This window comes from Engystomops pustulosus, chromosome 7 (genome assembly GCF_040894005.1).
Source record: "Engystomops pustulosus chromosome 7, aEngPut4.maternal, whole genome shotgun sequence".
NCBI lineage: Eukaryota > Metazoa > Chordata > Amphibia > Anura > Leptodactylidae > Engystomops > Engystomops pustulosus.
Window position 1 is genome coordinate 49236394 of NC_092417.1, and position 22700 is coordinate 49259093.

Genomic DNA, 22700 nt, shown 5'->3' on the forward strand with positions numbered 1-22700 from the left:
ATATGTTGAGGCTTATACAAAAGTGAATTCCTTGTTGAAAATCGACTCCTTATACAGGCCACAGACAGAAGTGTTAGATGATATATTTTTATAAACAAGTAGAGCATGACTGGCTTGTTCCCATGTAAGGTCAATGTGGGCTTCAGGACAATAAGCAATCTAACACTTCTGATTAAAAGGCCTTAAACTTACCTAAGAAAAAACTTTGATATGCCAGCAGTAATACATAAGTAATCATCCGTTCCTTATCATTCAGTTTTTGGCTCAATGCAATAAAAAGTAGACTATCTCTCATACATTTGCCAATGTTACTCGTTTCATAAAATGATACTGAAATTTGGGAATGTTAAAATAACAAAGGGTTTGAAAACCTGCATTAAAAAGCTGGGATTGTTTTCGTTGGTGCTGAAAGATACAGACACATTTACATATTCCTGTTCTGATGCAGGAACCTCTTGTGCGACTGCATTGAGCAAACACAAAAATGTAATCTCTATTGTGTTTGTTATTTGGTTTTGCCAGACTGATGATTGCTTTCTGCAAACTATAATTATTAATGTTAATTTCGAGAACGCGACAACTAGGTGACAGATTGACATTTAGACAAGCGGATCTGAATGTGGAAGGTGATCATTTTGACATCCATATGCTTCAGTTACCAGGCAATGGCTACATTTCTGCCACTAAAAAAAGCAAAAACCAACAGAAGAAAAAACAAAATAGAATGTTACTGCATGAAAAATATATGTTTCTAGTGTCCTAGCAATTTTAAAGGGAACCTACCACCACACATCTACCTATAAAGGTAGATCGGGGGGTAGGTGGATCTATAGGATGTGCGGATAGCCCTTTTAAGGGCTAATCCTCACGGCCCCGTAATCCTTTGCCAACTTTTATTCAGCAAATATGTAAATTTTGTAAAGCGGCTACTGGGGCGTGGAGTAGCCGGAGCTGAGGCTACACGGCATGGCTGCTCCACTCCCCAGTAGCCTCTTTGTTCCTCCTACCAAAAATCTTCGGCGCGCAGCTCCAAAGAAGCTGCATGCCCTCGTCCATGAATCCTGACGTCTGCGCATGCGCAGTGGCAGTGACCTCGCAGCCGCGGGCCTGCTGTTCTGCACATGCGCAGACGGCAGGATTCTTGGACGGGAGCACGCAGCTACGAGGAGCTGCACTCCGAAGATTTTTGGTAGGAGAAACAAAGATGCTGAAATGGTCCAGGGGTATAAAAGGGGAATACATTTTCATGATAGGGCATAGCCAACCCAAAATAGTATTACTGAAAAATGCATCTCACCCTGCAAGAAATAAGCCCTCACATGACAACATAACCAGAAAGACATATATTTTATAGCTCACAAAATTCCAACAATGAACATATGAACATACTGAAAACTGAAAAACTGGTTACTTCTTCTCTTCTGCTCCTCACCGTCAGTGGCGGATTAAGTGCCCCATGGACCCCGGGCTGTTCATACGACTAGGGCTCCTCCAGTGTCCAAACCAACCTTGTGCCCTGAGGCCTAATCTCCTCCACCCGACGACACCATAGCAGCCCATACTGGCCCCCATTAATGAAATGTCCACAGCAGAATCCCACTTTACATAAATGTCCACAGCAGAGCCCCCTTTTAATGAGATGTCCACAGCAGAGCCCTCCATTAATGAAATGTCCAAAGCAGAGCCCCCCTTTCATGAAATGTCCACAGCAGAGCTTTCCTTTAATGAAAAATTCACCGCAGAGCCCCTCTTTAAAGAAATGTCCACAGTAGAGCCCCCTTTAATTAAATATTCACTTCAGAGTCCCCCTTTAATGAAATGTCCACTGCAGAGCCCCCCTTTAAAGAAATGTCCACAGTAGAGCCCCTCTATAATAAAATGGCCACCTTAGAGCCCCCCTTTAATGAAATGTGCACTGTAGAGTAAATACCATTTGAAAGGACCAGAAATCAATGAAAATTCTTCTGCTTAACTAAAATTTGAATAGACATTCAAGCATTTCCTGAACTATACAAATAGCTGGGTCTATGGGCATAAACATAAATATAGAACAGACCGAGTGGTGAAGAAATGTCACTTTTAGAAATAGAAAAAATAGAAGATGTCTGGTGAAGAGAGAAATGAAGCAGAGAAGGGTGATGAATTGTGGAAATTGATTATAAAGAGCCTCATTAGAAGGGTAATAAGGTACGGAGCAGATTAAGGTAAATCAGTAGAATGGCATCTCAAAGATTTAATAAAACAAAACACAAGGGAATTCAAAGTAAACAAAGGTAAAGCAGGAGCCAATAAGAAGACTAAGTGACACACATAAAAACTCACGTTATTTCTGAACCTTATCATTGAAGAAACTAAGTTTACTCCTTGAGGGTATATCCAGATGGGGAGACTGCTAAGCTGATTCAGCAGAGGATTTTAATGCATCCAAAAAAAACACCAGCAATGGAATAGCATGTCTGATGTAACAAGTCTCCCAATGTTTTCAACCCTTGCAGTGAACAGCTCAAAATCTATGGGGTAGACCTCTAGATTGAGTTGACACACTGCAAGATGTAAACCACAACGGTGGTCAGTTTTTTTGTTGTTGCAGCAAGAGAATGAGATTTAATGAGATGTCATCTGAAATATTTGCTGTTAGATGTGTGCCTTTGTAATCCTCTGTGCGTAAGGTATGGCAGAGGTTTGCATAGATTTTTTAGTCTGTTCATGGCGTTTTTTTGGGTTTGTGTGAACACTGGTTTATTCCTTTCCCTGGCAGTGTTGGTTGAATTGCACCACTCCTGTTACTCTCTTACAGCTCTGCTCTGGTTCACCAATAGTTAAATCGTTGTTACTGATTGAATCTTCCTCCACTCACATTTCTCCATTGCTGTTCTGTCTTGTCTGGATCTAAAAGTTCTAAACCAATTACCTCTTGGGGCCAGGACTCCGACATCACAGAAAAGGTCTGCTCGCCCTAGATTCTTTGCGTGCTATAATATTAATCCTTAGTAAGCTCCTGATTATGCTTTTATTCTGTATACTGTTTTCTTTTGACCCTTTGATTGTATTAAGACTATGCTTCTGCCCTGTGATTTTGTACTGTTTGTCCTCTTGGTCCTGACTTGGTTCTGTTGACTACTCTTCTCTATTTATACTGTCTTGTCTTTGTCTCCATGTTTTCCACTTTGCCGTAGGAAGCAAATGTCCCCTAGTTGTCCCCTACCACTTCGGCTAGGTGAGGCAAATAGGTAGGGGTAGCATCAAGGTGGTTTAGTTAAGGCCTCACTATCTTAGTGTCACCTGTCCATTCTCAGTTATTGCATTACACTGGCACTGGCAGGTAAGTCACTGATGAATCCACTAGTGTATGGAACAAGTGGAACACACTTGTTGTCCAAAGATTAATCAAACGTATTACATATATTCCATTCAGGCCATCTTAAACCTCTACCTGAGGTGGCTCATTAGTGTTCTAATATGATTTAATAACATGTACTATAAATAATATTACCCCATATTACAATATACCATATACTAGCATACTATTATATGCTAAAGTGAATTAATTACATGAATAAACTAGTATACAGTAAGATCTTTCCTTTGGTAGCTGGACATAAACAGAATTTTATATGTTAACCCTAAGTCTATGCTGGATTTGGAGCTTTAGGAATAAAGTATTAGCAGCGGCGGCGTCAGGGGGTGGTAAACTGGGCATTTGCCCAGGGCCCTCTGTCCTTAACAGACATCCTGCATGTGGACTTTTGTGGGCAGAGGATTTATTTCTCATTGGTTGAATGCCCAGGGGAAGATGCTTATCATCTATCTCCTGTCTATCATCTATCTGTCAAGTTATCTATCTCCTATAATTTGTCTATTTCATATCTATATATCTGTCTATCTAGCCATTATAAACTAACCATTTATATATCTAACTTTTTCTCTATGATCTTCTATTGACCTATCTATCTTCCATCTATCCATCTATCAATTGATCTTTTATCTGTCATATCTATCTACCTTCTATCATCTATCTCACTATAATCTACTTTATATTTATGCATCTATAAATCTATCATCTATCTGTAAATCTATATAATCTTTCATATTGATCTTCTTTCATCCATCTACCTATCATCTGTTTATCTCCTATACAATTCCCCTACAGTCCCATAATACAGATACTTACCATACTACTGTTTGTAAACTACATAGTGTTATTATTGTGCAGGGCTAAAGGAGCCTCTTACTGACTGTGACTGTTCATAAAATAGTTTTATTTTTGGGCCCCACTTTCAGTTTTGTCAAAGGCCCCACATTGTCAAAAACCAGCCCTGGGTATTAGTTAAGGGCTTACATCTTGCTTCTCCTACAAGTTAAAGAGTATTTATGGGATTCCTCTGACCACGGGACTTTGGACAAGTGCACTAACACCAAAAGTTCCCCCACTGCCATGGTGTATGTTGTATACAAAACCAATACCTCACTATGCCAGCAAAAGCACTAAAGGCCAATTGCCTCCAACCAGCCTCTATGGTAATGATTTTATTAATTAATGGTATTTTGTGTCATTAATGGTAATGACTTTATTTATACCATTCAGTCCTAAGCTTCTAATGGTTTTCCTGCTCTCGGTCACCTTAAAGTTCACATTACACATTGATTCCCCTAAACAAAATTGACATAGTGGGAAAGAGATGAGTTATTCTAACATTCGAAGCAAAGAGTATGAAAGACGTCATTGCTTTTTCATGAACAACTTCTAGCCCCGCATTTGTTAAATATTATCCACCTACTGTGCTCTTTTCTACAATTATTCCAATTATGTTATCAAACAACGAGCAATGCTAAAAAAGCAACTTTGTTAATTAGATGGCACGGCGTTTATCCACTAAAGTTACCCGAAAAACGTAGGGAACTAACAGCTCTATAGAGATTGCAGCTTTTTTCCCTTCTTTACATACATTCAAAGCCTGGTAATCTCTTCTAAGTCAGGAGAGTCCTATTTTTCACAGATAGGAGCTTTGTGTGTATTCCACTAATCTTTTACACAGCGCATTTGCGATTTACAGGCGAAAAGTAGTTCCAGAAAATATTGTAAATGCCATTTTCTGTTCCTGAGGATAATGTAAAAACAGAATTTTATCAGTGCAGCTTTCTGGAGTCCTGTATAAAATGTAACATTCTGTAAGCTTTATTAAAAAAAGAAATGTTCCTCCATCAATATGAGTGACAAGCGCCTTTTAATAGCAGAAGTGACATTTTTAAGAGTAAAAAAAAAACCTCCCCCATGTACAGTAAGTTCTTATAAATCTGCCAAATATTATTCATTGTCTTATAAATAGGGTTGCTGAGAGGGGGCGACCGCTGAGACAGGTTTTTTGGCAATTTCTTATTTGGACACATGGATTCTAACACACACGGGGCCTCATTTAGTGCACGCCTGGAAATGTCACAGTGTAACGTTTACATTGTGAGACTGCATCCAAAAATAACACGAGGGCATGAAAATGCCAGCAAGGTCAGAAGAATGAGGATTGTGGATTTTCATTGTTTCTTCCTAAAATTGTAAGGGTTTTTTTTTAACGAAACTAAATATTTAACAGCCCCAACACAGGGCAGCATAAGTTCTGGTGTTAATAAATTCGGTTTTATTCATTTATGACAAATTGGGGAAGATAATCATGACTGAATTCTGTTATTTATACAAAAAATTGTTTGAATTACTCCACATTTATCCATTGTTTTAGGCAATATTGAGATACTTTAATGACTAGTACAACAAAACGCAAGTGACCTCAAAAAAGGGGTGTGGCTTCACTTGAAAAGGAGAAGGCGCTAATAGTAATTCAAATGAGCCAGAATTTTCAAGTAATAGAATGTGCAAACTAAGACAAAAAGGCAAAAGTCTTATTCTACACATGGTTAAGCTTCCAGCATTAGACACCTTGATAAATTTGGCATAGTTTAAGACTGTCTTTCTAACTTTTCACCGTCATTTAGATACCTTTGATAAATCCGCCCCTATTATATTTACAAATTCTAAATAAAACAGGTCAGTTGCCTCTCTCAGAGCCATAAATCCCAGCACACAGTTCTCTGTAACTTGTCCAATGTCTGTAAACAAAAAACAAACTACTCCAGTCTACATCACATCATAGATTACAAACAATATAGGAGGTTGGGATACTATTTTGAGCTACTTTGTTTGCCCCTTTTACTCTGACATAGCTGATGGCGTCTTATAATGCACCATTCAGAAATAGTAGTAAACAGTTAGCATTTTTTATCACTGTTCTGTACATACAGACCTCATTTTATGAAATCATCAACGAGGACCTGTCACCTATAGAAAGGGCACTAGGTGCTGCTTACTAAAGTGCTAAAACAGATGCATCGGAAACCTCTGATAACGCTAGCAGACACTGTTCATGAGGTGGCGGTCCGAGGCACTGCCTCTTCCCCGAACTGTCCCACCCACTCCATAGCGCGTCATGCAGCAGTCACCATCCTTAAACCCGCCCCCTCTCTCAAAGCGGTCCGCCATTTCTAGTGTACAGCGCGGCAGTGTCTGCTAGCGTTATCGGAGGTTTCTGATAACGCTAGCAGTGTAACACTGCTTCATCTGTTTTTGCACTAGGAGCTGATTACTTTAGCTCCTAGTGCCGTTTTTATAGGTGACAGGTCTGCTTTAAAACCCCTTTAATTCTCATTCGTATTACAGACTGAAGACAGAAAACTGACTATAAATTAATGACACTTGAAGGATGTCCCACACTCTGGACCATTTGCTCTTGGTAGCTCTACTGTCTATATGCTGTATGAGTTGATTATAACAAGGTCATATGAGGTCATGAGGTCACCTTGGCTTAAGAATGGCTTCCCATAGAGGTTTATTTAAAACTCCAGGTGCACAATAATAGTTGACTGCCAGATTATCCTCTGCTAAATCCTGAATTAGAATAGCAACTTTTTAAACTATCACAAGTAACTTTTAGCATGATACATCTCATTCATTAGATCTCATAAAGTGTTTCCATCCAGAGTCATTCCACTTGGTGCAGAAATTATATATCAACCATTCCCTTAAGTATTATTTTTAGAAGATCTGTTGCTATAACAATCAAGACGGCTGTACATTACCATAGGAACCCTGAGTGCTCATTTAGAGTGCAGAACTTTGTTCTACCATTGTGTGTTCCCCCTTTTATTTGACAGGTTGCTATTTTGAGCAATTCTCGCACACGTTCTTTATTAGAAACAGCTAACCTACTTAAAGTCATCATTGTAAGGGAAATTCTCATCAGAAAATGACACATATATGTCATAAATCAAACTTTTTTTATAATTCTTTTACATTTGATGTTTTTTTTTTATATTTTCTATTATTAGAAAACCTTAAATTTTGCGTTTTTCATACTAACTAGTTAGGTCTGTGGAGCATACACATCGGAAACTTTATTTTGAAGTCTGGAATTGGGTCAGCAGAGTAATGTAATGACCAATGGCTGCTCTGCTGTACTGCCGTATAAGGAAAGATAGGAACATTATGCACTTTAAGCTAAAGTTGAACTCTTAATCCTTCTAATGTTTGGTCCTCAAAACTCTTTAGTGACCAATTATCATGGCTTTTACGCCAGTTTTTTGTGCGCTAGGAATTGCGACTTTTCTCTCCCTTACACAATGTGAAGGCTGGGTCAAGGATTGGGCCAGACCAGAGCATGGGCCAGGGAAACTTACCATCAGGAATCTGCCTATTAAAGTAGATCCGATGGTAGGTCCCCCCTAAGCCCAAAACTATCTTTAAGCAATTCTTTTATATGATCTAAACTATATCTTACTAATATGCAATTTTTTGGCAGAGGCTATTATGATGGGGAGTAGCCCCTCGGGGCTGTGGGAGCAAAGGCTACTCTATGCCCCAGTAGCCTTGGCTTTCCCATCACACTGCATGTCCTCCGCACACTCCTGACTTTTGATTGCGCACAAGTTGCATTCCTGCACAGTAGCTCCTGGTCAGTGCACACATGTATTGTGGCAGCCGCCAACACTGAAGTGATTACTGCACATGTACAAAGCTTGAAGAAGCCGGGGGCGTGCATATAGCTTGAGCTGGTCGAGGTGACGCAAGGAGGTAGAATATCAGAGCCTTCTGGGGCGTAGAGTTGCATATTAGTAAGAGGAAGTTTAGATCTGGCTAGGTTATATAAAAAAGGATTAGGGAGAGAAAGTTTAGGGCTTAGGACATTAGAAGGAACCTAGCATCGGATTTACCTTAATAGGTAGATTCCTGATGGTAGGATTCCATTAACTATAGTCTTCAATATATGTGTACAATTTCCTTTATGACAAGCTCCACTTCATACCTGTACACTGCATTTAGGGAACTACTACAAAATCAGGGGCCCAGGAAAAGTATGGGTTAAAGAGAATTGCTCAGCACATCATGTGCCTGATGTGTCATGCCCTGAACACCAGAAACCACACCATATTGAAATTATGACATTTTGGGGACTGGTGTAGAATTCAATTCCAGTGCGAGTAATAGTGGTGTGCCACAATTAACACAGGTGATTTCCCCTTACAAGACAAATGATGCCCACATTGTGCTGTTTGCCATTTCTTTCCACAGTTATGGTATTTTCTGTTCTTCAGTAAATCCACTCAGCTCTGCATTGTGTGTACATACAGGACTATTTAGTGACCTGCCTGCCAGCTTTCATCACATGGAGCAGAAATGAGCATGCATAAGTAGTAGAAAAAAGCAGTGAGACATATAAAGGAGAAGGTAGGGAAGGGGTGCTGCATAGTAGTATATTGAGGTGAAGAGATCGAGGGACTGATAGGGAAAAGGGAACAGACCTTTTACCTTACTAGTTTGCATCTACAGATCTGCACAGACATAGATTTCCTGGTAGCTAAACATCACATGACCTTACCTCCATTGTAAGTAAGGACCAGCAACCCCCCCTCCCTCTGTGTAACTGTATCCGTATCCTTTATGTAAACAAACTACATGCTTACAGAGATAATCAGCACAGGCAGAGAATACATCAACTGCATGATTAGGCTAAACTGAAGAAGATAACAAAGAAATTGCTGGAGATAGGTGACCAAGACAGGAGCAGATTGCAGATATAAATACATAACTGTTAAGTTTTTAGTTGTCTTTTGTGCAATAAGTTGGCAGTAATTTGTTTTTTCATCTATAAGCCAGACATAGATTTTTGATAAATTATAAGGCTAATTTTTTCACTCCTTAAAATAATTAAATGTTCTTGGTTCTCCCTTATAAGAGCACTTTCATTGTACATAGGGGGAGATTTATCATTTGATGGAAGCCACGGCCACGGAAAAATCTGAAGGATGCACCAGTGGCCAAAAAATATATGCAAAAACCTTTAACATTAGCATGGTCTAGGTCACTGATGGCGAACCTTTTAGAGACCAAGTGCCCAAATGACAACGAGAACCCACTTATTTATTGCAAAGTGCCAACATGCCAATTTAAGCAGTAACTTATAGCTCCCAGCTCTGTCAGAGCTTTCAATCGTATCAGTGTCCTGATGACACTGATACAATAAAAAGAAATTGGAAAAATATGGTGTGTCATTGTAGCTTTCCTCCAGGGTTCCCTGAACAATAAGAAATACAGGGCCTGGATTCGTAGCTCTAATGGTCATCCAGCTGTGTCCACACCTTCTCTCTTCTCCAGTAGTCTCAGGAAGTTCAGGATGCGTGTTTCAAAATAGAACGGTGCACAGAATGTCCTGGGTTTCCTTAGACTGCAGGACGAGGCCTTGAGTCATGTCTACCAAACCTGGGTGCCACAGAGATTGCTCTGAGTGCCACCTCTGACGGCAGTGCCATAGGTTCACCACCACTGGTCTAGGTAGTGCAGAAAGGCATCACCCCAGCCCACTTGGCAGTGGTCCTCTCATGTCCCCTCCACACCAAGTGGATGGCATGAAAGGGGAAAAATCACAATTTCTGGTGTTTTGCATATTGTCCAGGGCCAGCTTTTGGGTCTGACCAATACACACATACTTACAACTGAATTATTCACTAGCTTGTACTGTGTACTGCACTAAGAAATCTGTGTGTATCCCGAAACACTATAAATTCATTTTAAGTCCATTTACATAATGGAGTTTTCTTTGTTCTCAGCACGTACTGTATAGCGCAACCCATACAGAGCAAGGTCAACATTGTAGCCACCAGGCAATAAAAACTGAGATTTTGAAGATAGGAAGGCAGGAAATATTAACCAGATCTATTTGTAGCCATAAATAGATTTCTCGTGTTTAACTATTTCATCTATGGATTGTGTGGACATTCTACACAAATATTCCACATGGAGGGCTTCACAGATAAAAAACAGAACGACTAAGCTACCTGAGACCAAGTTTTAATCTCTACTTACATGGAATTCATAGGATAAACATAGCAGAATATCCCTGGCAGCACATACCATACCAGTGGCTCCATATTGCACAAATATAGATGTAATTGGCATGAACCTCACATTATTTTTTGCTTTGCGTGTTACTGTGTACCCAGCTGACTCAAGAAATTTTGGGGGTTCATTTCAGTATATACAATTATCAGCTGACCTTGCATGCAAATTACTTAAAGAGGACCTGTCACCCCAAAAATGAGCCCCAACAAATGTGCCCACCCCATAATCCTCTCCCCAGCCAGCATGCCCCTGTGTAAGCCTGGCGCTGTGAAGAAGAAAGTCCGCTGGGACCTGTATACACAGCACGGTCGCGCTGCATTGACAGTGGCTGTGATTCCTCATATACAGCCTTCATATACAGGTATTCTGTATATGAAGAATACGGCGGCCGCGCTGTGTATAAAGAATACCGCGGCCGTGCTGTATATGAAGAATACCGTGACCGCGCTGTGTATACAGGTCCCCGCTGACAGGCGCATGCTGGGGGTGTGTCGACTGGCCCCCTAATGAATAAGGCCGACTGCACTGACACAAGATACGAGAATCCAACCTCTTATTTAGTAAGAGGTCGGATCAGTTTAAATCAACTTAGCACAAATAATTTTTTTTTAAACTGGCTGGGGAGAAAGGGGCTGGGGAGAGGATTATGGGGGCACATTTGTTGGGGCTCATATTCGGGGTGACAGGTCCTCTTTAAACTCCATAAAATCCAATTTTCAGTAGTAGCCAGCTGGTCCTAGGCTGGGATCAGATTTTTTTTGTTTTGGTTGTCCTGAAAGTAGGTTGCTGATTGGCTCTTTAGACTAGAGCCCTTGAGGGAGAGTTCACCACCTCCAGTAATCTGCTAATAGCAGGTTTTAAAGAAATACACAATTATTGTTTTGTCCATTGTGTCATTTCCAATATATTCCCAGCTTAAACTGTGAAGTGGTGGGTCCGGCCAGGCGCAGGCGGTAGGGAGTGGGTTGGTGGGGGATGTTACTGTCCCCACGCCCCTGCATGATGCCTAGTGTAGCTGCACCACAGAAGGGTCACGAGAGACACAAATGTGGTACAGACATTTCTTAAATACCTGTGCAGGCAGTTTGCACCTAAAAGAATGTGCAAAGTCCCCCAGAAAACTTCCACAAAACCCTTAGTAAATGTGCCCTCCCCCTTGCCTGCTTATCTGATGCAGGGAGTAGTGATCCAGGCAGGAGTAGTGGTGCTCTGTATGGTAAGGGTACACCAACACCCTGATTTAGCATATTACTTAAATGGGGACTTATCAGAAATAGGTTAATGGAAATAATAAAGATATTTGTCAGAAATCACTGATCAAACTAACGTTGATCACTATAGTTCTTGTTAATTATAAACGAAAGGTTTTGCAGACACATGAACAGACTCTCTGGGCTGGGTGTGTGTCACGTTGCACAAAATAGTGCCCAAGTGCCTGTGATCTAACTCCTTGCCTACGATTGCCTTTCTAGGCTCACAAGCATGCATTCTGCTATTACTTCTGGTTACTCTGATTTTTGACTATTCTTTTGCCTCACCGTTTTGTACTTTGTTGCCTTTTTTGACCCAGCTTGTTCTGACCCAAATTCTATCTTGTGTTTGTCTGTCTTTCAACCTTTGCTTTCTATTGGGTATCTAATGTAGGGACCACCACCTAGTTATCACTTGGGGCTTAGTGCAAGACTAGCAAGTAGGAAGTGAACAAAGGGTGAGGGACACTACAGGACCCAGTCTTCAGCTCTGTAATGACAGATATTTTTCTGTCAACATGCAATGCATGCTGCAACGGATGATAATGCTTGGGGGACATAGGAGACTCCCTTTAAGATCTGCATATCAGAAATGCATATACAGTAGAAGATACTACAAGGTGTAGGATGACCTGCTCATGCCGTATGGGGTTTTCACATCCCTCAGGATCAATAGAAAGAATCAAAACTCTAAAGTTTTCCCCATCCTGGCTCACTTCATCTTCATTCAATGTGATGCTGTAATGATAGACTGGTATTTGTCCTTGAGACTTCCACCATTGAGCTCTTTAGAGCATTGTGGAATAATGGATGTTTTGAATCATTTTTAACCCCAGTGTATCAGAACCTTCTTGTCATAGGACAATACTGGGTTGGCAGGTAACCTCTTTAGATGTTAAAATGTTAACAAAATTAATGGATTGTAATTAATAGCGTAAAGTGAAATACTCAGTGAAGCACAGGAAGCTAGTGAAAAATGATCTTCCCAAGTGACATGCGACTTCATCAAATATACAAGACAAATATTCCCCTTTGTTGGTGTTGAATAGTACTTAGATTCTTTTGTTGTAGGGGCATGGATGTTATTCTTTAATTTATTTTCTCTGGACATTTCACAAAAGCATGGATGAAATCACTGGAGGTTTCTGTTCCAAATGAACATTTATTTCAGGTCTTAAGTTATTTTGCATGTAATTTCAGAGACTCTTTTATACATAAAAATATGTTGCTATAAGGCTCCTGGAGAGAAAGGTCCCGATTTGGGTTATTACCGGGTGGGGACAATTTATTCAGAACTCTAGGGGCACTGCACTGTTAGTAAGGGGATTGGGACAACTAATGCTTTGTCAGTTGCACCTTTTGAGCTCCATTGGTTTATATCATTTTTAACTTGTGAGGCTTCTGTTTTTATTTTTTGGAGCAGGACAAGGGAAGCTCTTTCAGAAGCTTAAATATAGACTTATAGAAACCCCACAACATTCAACATCTGGTAGATCTCTTCAAGGCATGCTATAATAAGAAGATCAACAAAACTCTCATCGTATAGAATCAGTTTGGTTTTCATAAATGAAGACAAGATACAAGCATTAGTACAGTAACTACCACTTTAGCTTGAATAACATTAAAGGGATTGGCCACTTTTACAAAAGTTGCCCATGTGCCTTAACTTCCTTAATAATAATCCCTGAATGTTTATCTAGTGATTCAGCAGTCTTGCTACTTACTTTAGTGCTGTATACAAACTCTCTGTGGATCTTTGTTTGCATGTTTAAGTAATGATGAATTACCGTAATATTACAATATTCTAGTATAACAATTGATTGTCTGCGACCCACAAGACAACCACTGGGTAGCCAGACACTGGGTAGAAAAGTATAGGATAGACTTCTTGCGATAAAGTATCACAATACATTGCTATTTTTAAGGAGATGGTTATTTTCACATCCTAAATCTGATGATATGTTAAGCCAAAGAAGTGGTAGAAAAGGCACACATATCTACATCCTTAAATATTAAGCAAAATTCGATCTTGAAGTGCAACAGAATATATTCTGACAAGCAACTCTTCATTGTAATAAGTGCAGCATCTATATGTGTACTTGTAAGACATTTCAGACTGAGTCCTGTTACCCTGTAGGAGATAGGCTATTGCAGTCACCATCAGCACATTATAACAGCCATTCTCAGCATTATGCCAAAAGAGCAGAGAGTGACATATATTATTTTGTTGTTGCCTTCAGGCCAACAGCTGAGGAATTGAAATTTACTTCAACCCTCCTGATTATTTTGAGTTAGAGGAGAATTTCTGAAAAAATATTATATTATGGATGTGTTTGTTCCCCATCTCTGTCCAGTGCTAGATCCCCACTAAAGACTGCATCTCTGTAGACCCAGGCCATAACTTTACAACCCTCACTGCCATTCTCATTAGGTAGACTTGACAATTTATGCTCCATGCTATTGTTGGTACCAGCCGCCATGTTCTGTGTCCTATATCTATTTAGTACTTGTTGTTGCATCAAAATTTAGACATTGGGGTACATTTACTAACTGTCCACAGACTGCATTTCCAACTATTTCCGATTTACGTAGCATTTAACAGGACCCAAATCCACGTCAGACAATGCACCGCGGGATCGCGACAAACCATCCTGCAGATCAGCTATCTCCATCAGGTCTCCAGCTTGCTGAATCTGTTGCTGAATAAAGAACTGGAAGTTGATTTGCACATTGTGCCTTCTTGTTATCCCTGGATCAGGCTGCTTCACCATCACGGGCTCCTTGTCCTCCATCATTCAGCGACTCCTATATAAGCCTCTCCCTCCATATTTCTTGCACACACCACCTGAGGGAGACCTGCCAGGCTATAGGCCCATTATCCGGTCCCAATACCCAGCACAGTGACCACAACATGCCCAAGGCTACGTAAGCCAGCCACTCCAGTATTCTGGGCCCCGGCTGTCTACAACCACCAGAGAAAGGCTAGGTCCCAGTGGGCGATGTTGCATATAAAATTTTTTATTTAGGGCACACTTGGAATGGTACAAAATATATAAATTGCATATGGTTTTTGGCTACAAGTCCACACTATGCTCCCACCAATTTGGAGCTTGTCATAGAGATCCATACATACATAGATCACACATGAGAATAATTCTATCTGCTTTCCAAGTGACCACATGCATGGAAATGTTATGCAAATTAGTTTATGGGTTTATGGTTAGTTATGGACATGCACATGGTAAATAGTTTAAAATTGAAATGCATAATTTTTGAACGTTTACCTCATGGACCCGTACCTTTTCTGTATCAATGCCTTTTGACATGGACCACGTTGATACAATGTAATCCATGACCCTTTCACTAAGGCCTTTAGGAACTTGATAGAGTTTGAGGAAGTCACGTACATTATTCAGCACCTCATGATAGCGGTTAGTGTTGGCATACATTTGCTGGAAAATGGTGGTCACATTTCCAAAAATAGTTGCATAAAGGAGAGCTAAAAGGAAAAAAGGTCAAAGTCAGTTATAGATGACACAGATACATTTTATTCAGAATGAAAAGTTTATGCCATTAGTAGAATAATGTTTAATCATTTGGTATTTCAGTAGTTCTAAAGTGATTTTCTGAAGGGCCAGGTGACAGTCTATGGTTAAAAAAAAGCTTGTACTGACTGTTCAGAAGGTTCTCATTTATAGTTCTGCTGCTCCACTCCATGTCAAAATAGAATTAATTCCAAAAGTGACGACTGAGCCAATTATTGGCCACGTGCCGAGCATTCACACATGATCATTGAGTGAAAGAATCAGCAATCAGGTGCACAACTTATGTTGCACAATTTATATTATCAATACAATTCTGACCCCATTTTAAAATGTAATAAAACCCTTTAACATTAAATCAAAAATGTAAAGCCACATATTCTACAAGGTAGTATATTATTGTGCTGTATCCATTTTCTTCAGCAACCGCTTTATAATGTTGCATTTCTGCTGACCTATGAGCCAGACTTGCGTAGGTTAGAGCCATTACCTGTACTAGCTTTCTGGCACAAATAATTTTGTAACAAGCAGCAAGTTATGAAACCACCATCCTAACCTACTGGTTTGACTTTGGGACACACACTAATGGCTTTACCTTAGTGGTACCTCTCTGGTATCCACCCTTTCAAGGGTGATGGTTCATGACACTTAGGGATAAGGCAATTAAATGGTCAAGGTCAGTCTGAAATCAAGGCAGGCAGTGTACAAGCAATATCAGGAAAAAGGCAAGGGGCTGAGGCAGGTAGCACCAGAATCAGAATGAGGTCATACATGAAGGGACACAAATCAGGAATGTAGTGACAGAACAAGCCGTAAGTCAAACAAAAGAATTCAGTAGAAATATGATCATCACACAGCAGCACTGGACAAGATAGCCACCTTTGCTCTGGTGCTGGGGAGCACGGCATGCAGAACTATGTCTCCCCAGGTGAGCGCTGATAGGTGGGGCACACACTGTTTCTTTAAGGCTACATTCACAATAACATGTGCTCGGCAGGCACACATCGGCGCATAGGAGAGGAGGAGGGGGTGAGTGCTGCTTGCCCCTACCCCTCTCCACGAGATACATGGCATACTATATAGCAGAGGTTTACTGGAACATGGACAAGCAAGGCAGCTATGAGTAACCTTGTAATGGGGAACACATCCAGGTTCTGAACCCGTCAACAGTGTTACAAATGTTAAATCTGTTTGTCTAAATTTTATCAAATTGTGATACGTTATTTCCCGTTGTCTGCTGTGAAGCTGCTTGTCAGAAATCTTCCTTACCAGATGAGAAATTGTTACATGTAACAATTGTATAGTCTGTGCTGTACTAATGGTTAACATCTTCTCTGCAGTGCAGATAGTGTTCGGAGAGATGAAGTTGGAGGATGGTTGTTGCGGAGACAGCTAGATGTTAGACAGATAAAGTCTGGGAAAAGAGACCGATAGGGAATAGAGGAGATCTTTACCTCATAATTAATTGTGGGAAACTTCTGCATCCACAGATCTGCACAGACACAGCTCTCCTGCCGGCAACATTCAGACTGCATCACATTACCTCCCCCTCCCTTCAGAGTGAGCAGGGAGCATCAATCCCTTCCCTCCAGCAGTTATAATCGGTTCGGTTTCTTGTGTAAACCCTCTACAGGGGAAAGCAGCACAGCCAGAAGAGACGGCTACTTCTAAACTAACCGACTAGACTGAAAAGGAAAGAAACTGCTGGAAATAGATAATGAAAGTAATAGGAAAAGTTGTTCTACTACAAAATATCTACTGATTTTAGAAAAAAATATACTATCAAATATGCACTTTAAATAAAGAAGAAGCAATATTTGGCACAAGTACAAAAACAAAACAAAAACTAGTCTAGAAAACATAATAAACTCCCCCCAAGATTTTCCCTTTACATATATGGCCAGAAATAGATAATACTTTATATATCATATTTTATGGGTAAAAATCTTCAGATTTTTATCAAACCACGCTAAGACTAATCCCTTGAACACTGAGTGCACCAATTGTGTTATAGAAGATATAACCAGAAGAAGCCAAATATAGAAGAAAAAACAGACTAATGGCTGCTGCACATGGATCTACATTGATGTTCCAGTACACAACATCTTTATATTGACATGTCTTCTATAAAATATGTTACTACCAGTTGTATTCATCTGAAGCTACATCAGTCATGTCCTGATAATGACCATTACAGATTCCCTTGATCATGATCTACTGCTAAAATGTCACCTTTCCCTGCTGCAGAAAGATCAAACACTTTACTGTTTCCTTTTAATGAATATAGAACCTTCCTTTCATCTTGCATCTGAGAAAAGTCGCATGGATTCAGAAAATACAGAACCCACTTGTCCTATCTGACCACGTTACAACCTAGATGCACCACTTAACTGTCTATCCTACAGAGAACAAAACCATACTATATTATCAGCTAAACTGCAATTATATCTGAAAGACGTAAAAAGCAAGATGCTTTTTGTGGTCCGTGGGTGAGGTGGTAGAAACAGAACTCCAAGAGCCACACATATAAGCAAAATTAAATGAGTCAATGAGGATTCCCCTCAAAAGGTTGCTGAAAGTGGTCCTCCTCCTTCATGGGAATTTGGGGTATTAATGCTTAATTCAGAAACCATTTTCTATGTCTCTTACACAGTAAAAAGAGTTACTGCCAGATAACAACTGATAACCTGCACATGTAAGTTTTAACCACCAGACACTCAACTCCCCAAATTTTGCATACATGGTTTGTGCTGAATTTCTGGCAGATTCACAGATCTCTTGAAGCAGGTTACTTCTTCACAATAAAACCTGGTCATTCTAGATATCAAGACACGGGTAACAAGTACAGGGACAAGCCTGGAAATCTGTATATAGAATCATTTCCAATATTCCTCTCTTATTTTTGCTCATTGTGCAATCTAAAAATCATTCCTAGTTTCATCTGGATGCTAATGAGGCATGTGGACCATGAGCACTATTCCTGCCTTCCAGTGTCTTCTGCCAGTGTAACACCATATCACAAGACAGACTTATGGAGAGGGAAGTGGTCCAGACAGGAATAGCAGTGCTTCAGGTGCTGAGGACACAATGTCCATTTCCCCTATTAGCATATGAGGTGAAATTGAGATTTTTAAGAAACTACATAATGAGCAGTAACAGTAAGATTTATTGGAATTCATAGCACATTTTTCCCTACAACATGCTACCAGCAGATTATAATAACTGGGGAGGTGGCAGACCTCTTTTAAATGATTTTAATATTTTATAGTAAAATGTATACATACAAGTTCACCAGTTCAGAAAGCTCATTGTCACATCTTGACCACATTGGAAAACAGTTTAAAAGAGTTTTTTTTGCTTTTTCCTGTCCTTGTTGTGCATCACACTGATGGCTCATGGATGGAGACTTTGCAATACTTAAAGGACATCTACCAATATGATTGTAAACCAACCACACTTACATGAAAGTAGTCCCCCCTTCTGATAGGATCTGCTCTTCTTTTAGCTTCTTATGGACTTGTTTTAACAAAAAAAGGCTTTCAAAATTATACAAATGAACCAGAGGTGCTCTGGGTTCCGTAGCTGTCAACGGAGCCTGAACCCCTAAGGCTCATTTGTATAATTTTTAAGCCTTGTTTTGTAAACAGAAGGACACAAGAAGCTAATAGAAGAACAAATTCTATCAGAGGGGACACACAACAGCATGTCAGTGTGCTTGGTTTACAATCATTCACCCTGGTGATAAATGTCCTTTAATTTTCTCTCTGGTAGTTCTGATTGAAAATAAAAAACCTACAATACATCCCTAGGAGATTGAAACTGCTCCATGGGGGATACTACTCACAAGCATGGACAACACCTTTACTCTGCCACCAACAGATATTGAAGTTTCAATGGTTTTGTACAATACCCAGGCTGATAAGAGACAAAGAGCAAACCAAACTTTGCCATGAAGCAGGTAAAGTTGCTGAGCGAGCCCAGCTTTTAGGTGATGTCTATGCAGAAAACTTTTTATTCTGATTTTAACATTTTTACTGTTTTAGTGAGTATCGTTTGTTGGAATTTCACACATAAAACTTGTTCCATGGGTCTCAGAATTTATGAGGCGCTTTCTGAGTGAGATGTCACCTACTAGGTCAGCCCTACATACATAATATATGAGTCTCATTCTGAGTCTCCGCGGACAGAATCTCAGGCACCCAACGGCATGGCTGAACTTGGCACATTAATTTCCCTAAGAAAAACATGACTTTAGCATTTATTTAGGCGCATATTGGCAACTGTAGGAAAAGATATAGTAAATCACATTGAGGGTTATTACTCATATTCAACTCCTTCGCTTCAATATGTGATGCGAACCTCTGTCAGGGTGGGAAGCTGCATAAAATGTGTGACGAGAGGTGGTTACTGTAGCAGAGGACATGATATATGGTTCTGTTCATAAGGTTCAATTTGTGGATAACTGTGGAGATTAATGTGCTCGGCTCTCGCCTCCAAGAATGAAGGATTGCAGACACAATCCACTATTCCTAATTGACCCTTACTGTAGATCTGTGTGGCATACAAAAAAAAATACATGTTCAGCTATCTGCTATGGCACTTGGCAAAAAAATCTGTATACTCTGAATACGTATAAATCTAAAGTTTGCAGTTTTTCACAAAAAGTTAGCAAGTGCGCAGAATATTACTTGAATATTGATTTCATAAAATGCTATAAATAGTCTAATATAAAAGGTAAAATAAACCAAGCGGTAAGTGAGGCTAAACCTAATAAAATAATATTGGTCTAACTTATAGCAATTGTGTTTCTAAAAGTTATGTTTTTGTTTGTGCAGGGGTTATTTGCTGATGTGCTGTACCCTGAATAGACCTTTAGGTGTCACTGAACTCTATATGGTAATGCAAAAGTAATACTATCAGTGTAAACCAAGAGGATTTTATTTGTATTTGTAACAATACATGATCAAAGACCTCTATTTGGGCACCAAGAGAACTTCTCTTACCTCTTTTCATATGTGATCCTAATCTGATATTTATTGTGGGGTAAAAAGTTGCAGTTTTTGCTACTGGATCTAATATATATATATATATATATATATATATATATATATATATATATATAATTATATATAATTGTTTAGGGATTTACCCCAAATGTATGTCAGAACTTTCATTTTAGTTCTGGGTTTAGGATCCTCCCATTTTTACTGGTGAGTAAACAATGCACTTCCATATGCACTTCCATTTCTGAAGGCAAAAGGGGGTCCAACCCGTTACTAGCATGGTGTACCTAATAAAGTGGCCGGGGAGTGTACATATAGCATATACACATACAGTATAAACACACCATACATACACACACATATATACAGCATATAAACACTGACACTTATACACTCATGCACACACATAAAGCATATACACATACAGTGCCATAAAAAAAATTACAGTTTATATACACTTTCCAGACCTTCCGATTTGGCAACTGCCTAGTCACACAGCAGATGCTAATGAAAGGTACAATATAACATATCTTTTTTTCTGTAAAACCAATTTTTTATACAAAAACACTTTGGCAGTGTATGTACTATGCTCTGTGGGGACTGGTGGAGTGCTAAAAATGGGTCTCCTGGTGACAGGTTGTTCAGATTGAAAAATCTTATAAGTGACTTTTGGGGGCTATAAAAACAAATCACTTATGTTCACCTCCAGTGCCTAATCTATGTAAACAAACAAAAAACGGCTCTGACACATTGGCTGAGCAGCAGTGCCAGAAGAGGTGAGTAACAATTATTAAAAATTGTAAAGATTCCAAATAATCCCTTTAAAGGACACCTGTCATCAGGTCTGTGTCACTAGTCCTGTCACTACTACCTGTTGGAGCAGCTCACAAGGATCCCATCCCAGTCTTTATCTAGTCAATCCATACATTAATCATTGTAAAATCATATTTTCTTTATTATGTAAACGATAAATGGCTGGTCACATGGTCAGAGGCAGTGATGTCACCCCTGTTACCCCTCCCCTCTCCTCCCCCTGCTCAGGTCTGGGTGTAATGTATAGTAAAGCATTGCTAGTGTGTGTGCTGTATCTGCTGACATGCTGCATCCTCCTAATATACAGAGACACAGACATCAGTCACACAAGTACCTGACATGTTCTGCTATAACATGGCTGCATCCTGGAGCTGTTGTATCTCTCCTATACACACAAAGGCTGCAGGGGGTGTGGCCAGCAGCAAGCACATGGAAAGATTACATCATTATACATCACATCATTGTAGAGGCTGTCAGTCAAGCACTGGGGGTGTGGCTGTACCTCCCACTCATGAATAAGGTGGACAGCTTGAATATGCTAATGACTCATTGGACATTTCACAGGTCATTTGCATACAGCTTTAGGACCTCATTTCTTAGGTTTACAGGCATGTAGAGGGACAATGAAGGGATAGAGGAAATGCTCTCTAATGGCAGTTTATGAAAATCTATTTAGATTAGGGGGGATATTTTGCATGACGGGTTCTCTTTAATCAATATCCTCTAATTTTTTGTGTTACTACTTACCCTCTTGTCTTGGTTATGTCACTTTTCGAACATTCTGTTATTGTTTGTAGTGCCCACCATATGCCCAAATTAGTTTTATATCAACACATCTTGTAATACATATTTTATGCTTTTCTTTTGTGCTTTTTCCTTGTTTGTGCTTGGATTCAAACATCAATAAAATATTGACAGTTACCATTGATTTCTAACAATGTGATTCCTGTGTGACTCGCTGACATTATTATACAGTTAGTGATATGGTTTTCCCAACAGCCTAGAAGTCCGTATTCTGGCTGATCCTACACACACACAGCATTATACAATAAAGCACTGTAGACAGCATTGTATAAAACTGTACAGGTATAGCTAGAAAAATATGAACTGCTAAAAATGAATTGGGAGCATCACGTTAAGAACCTGGGGAATAAGTGTTTATATTGCTGCATTATACTAATGCTAAGTCTTTCTATAACAATATCGACATGAATCATTTATATTGCCCCAAGGAAATATGGATATTTTTCCATCTGTTTAAATATCTACTAGAACAAAACTGGCTTCACATGAAGTTCTATGTTTGTGAGTGATACATGTCATACAAATCCATGGTGGGAGACTTAGACTTTACTTTATGTACTACTAAGTGCCACTCTAGGGAGTAACATGGATGAGTTACCTGGCCTCGGACTACCCTGTGTAAGTAACACCTACAAGATAACTTAGGTGCTAAGCTGGTTACATTTGCATTTATTCTTCTCATTGAACGCTATCTTTAAAACTAAACTTGATAATGGAGCCAGGGAAAAGTTCAGGCCTCTTAAACTATACAGTGATAACAAAGACGCCTTAAGTATCATCTTTAAGAGGGAAAAGTTGCTGGCTTTGTAAGAGACGGATCAAATTCAGAGGCATATACCAGTCACAG

At 39.6% G+C, this 22700-nt stretch overlaps 1 protein-coding gene across 5 annotated transcripts in view; it reads right to left on the reverse strand.

Annotated features, from left to right (window-relative positions):
* KCNH5 (potassium voltage-gated channel subfamily H member 5) overlaps nt 1-22700 on the reverse strand; it is a 259762-nt gene that overhangs the window by 57619 nt on the left and 179443 nt on the right. For 3 of the 5 annotated variants that reach the window (XM_072115835.1, XM_072115833.1, XM_072115837.1), the window contains one exon: nt 14976-15190. In XM_072115835.1, coding sequence (XP_071971936.1) covers nt 14976-15190 — 215 coding nt within the window. The remainder of the gene's footprint in view (nt 1-14975; nt 15191-22700) is intronic. The other 2 variants (XM_072115836.1, XM_072115834.1) reach the window with 1 other exon arrangement.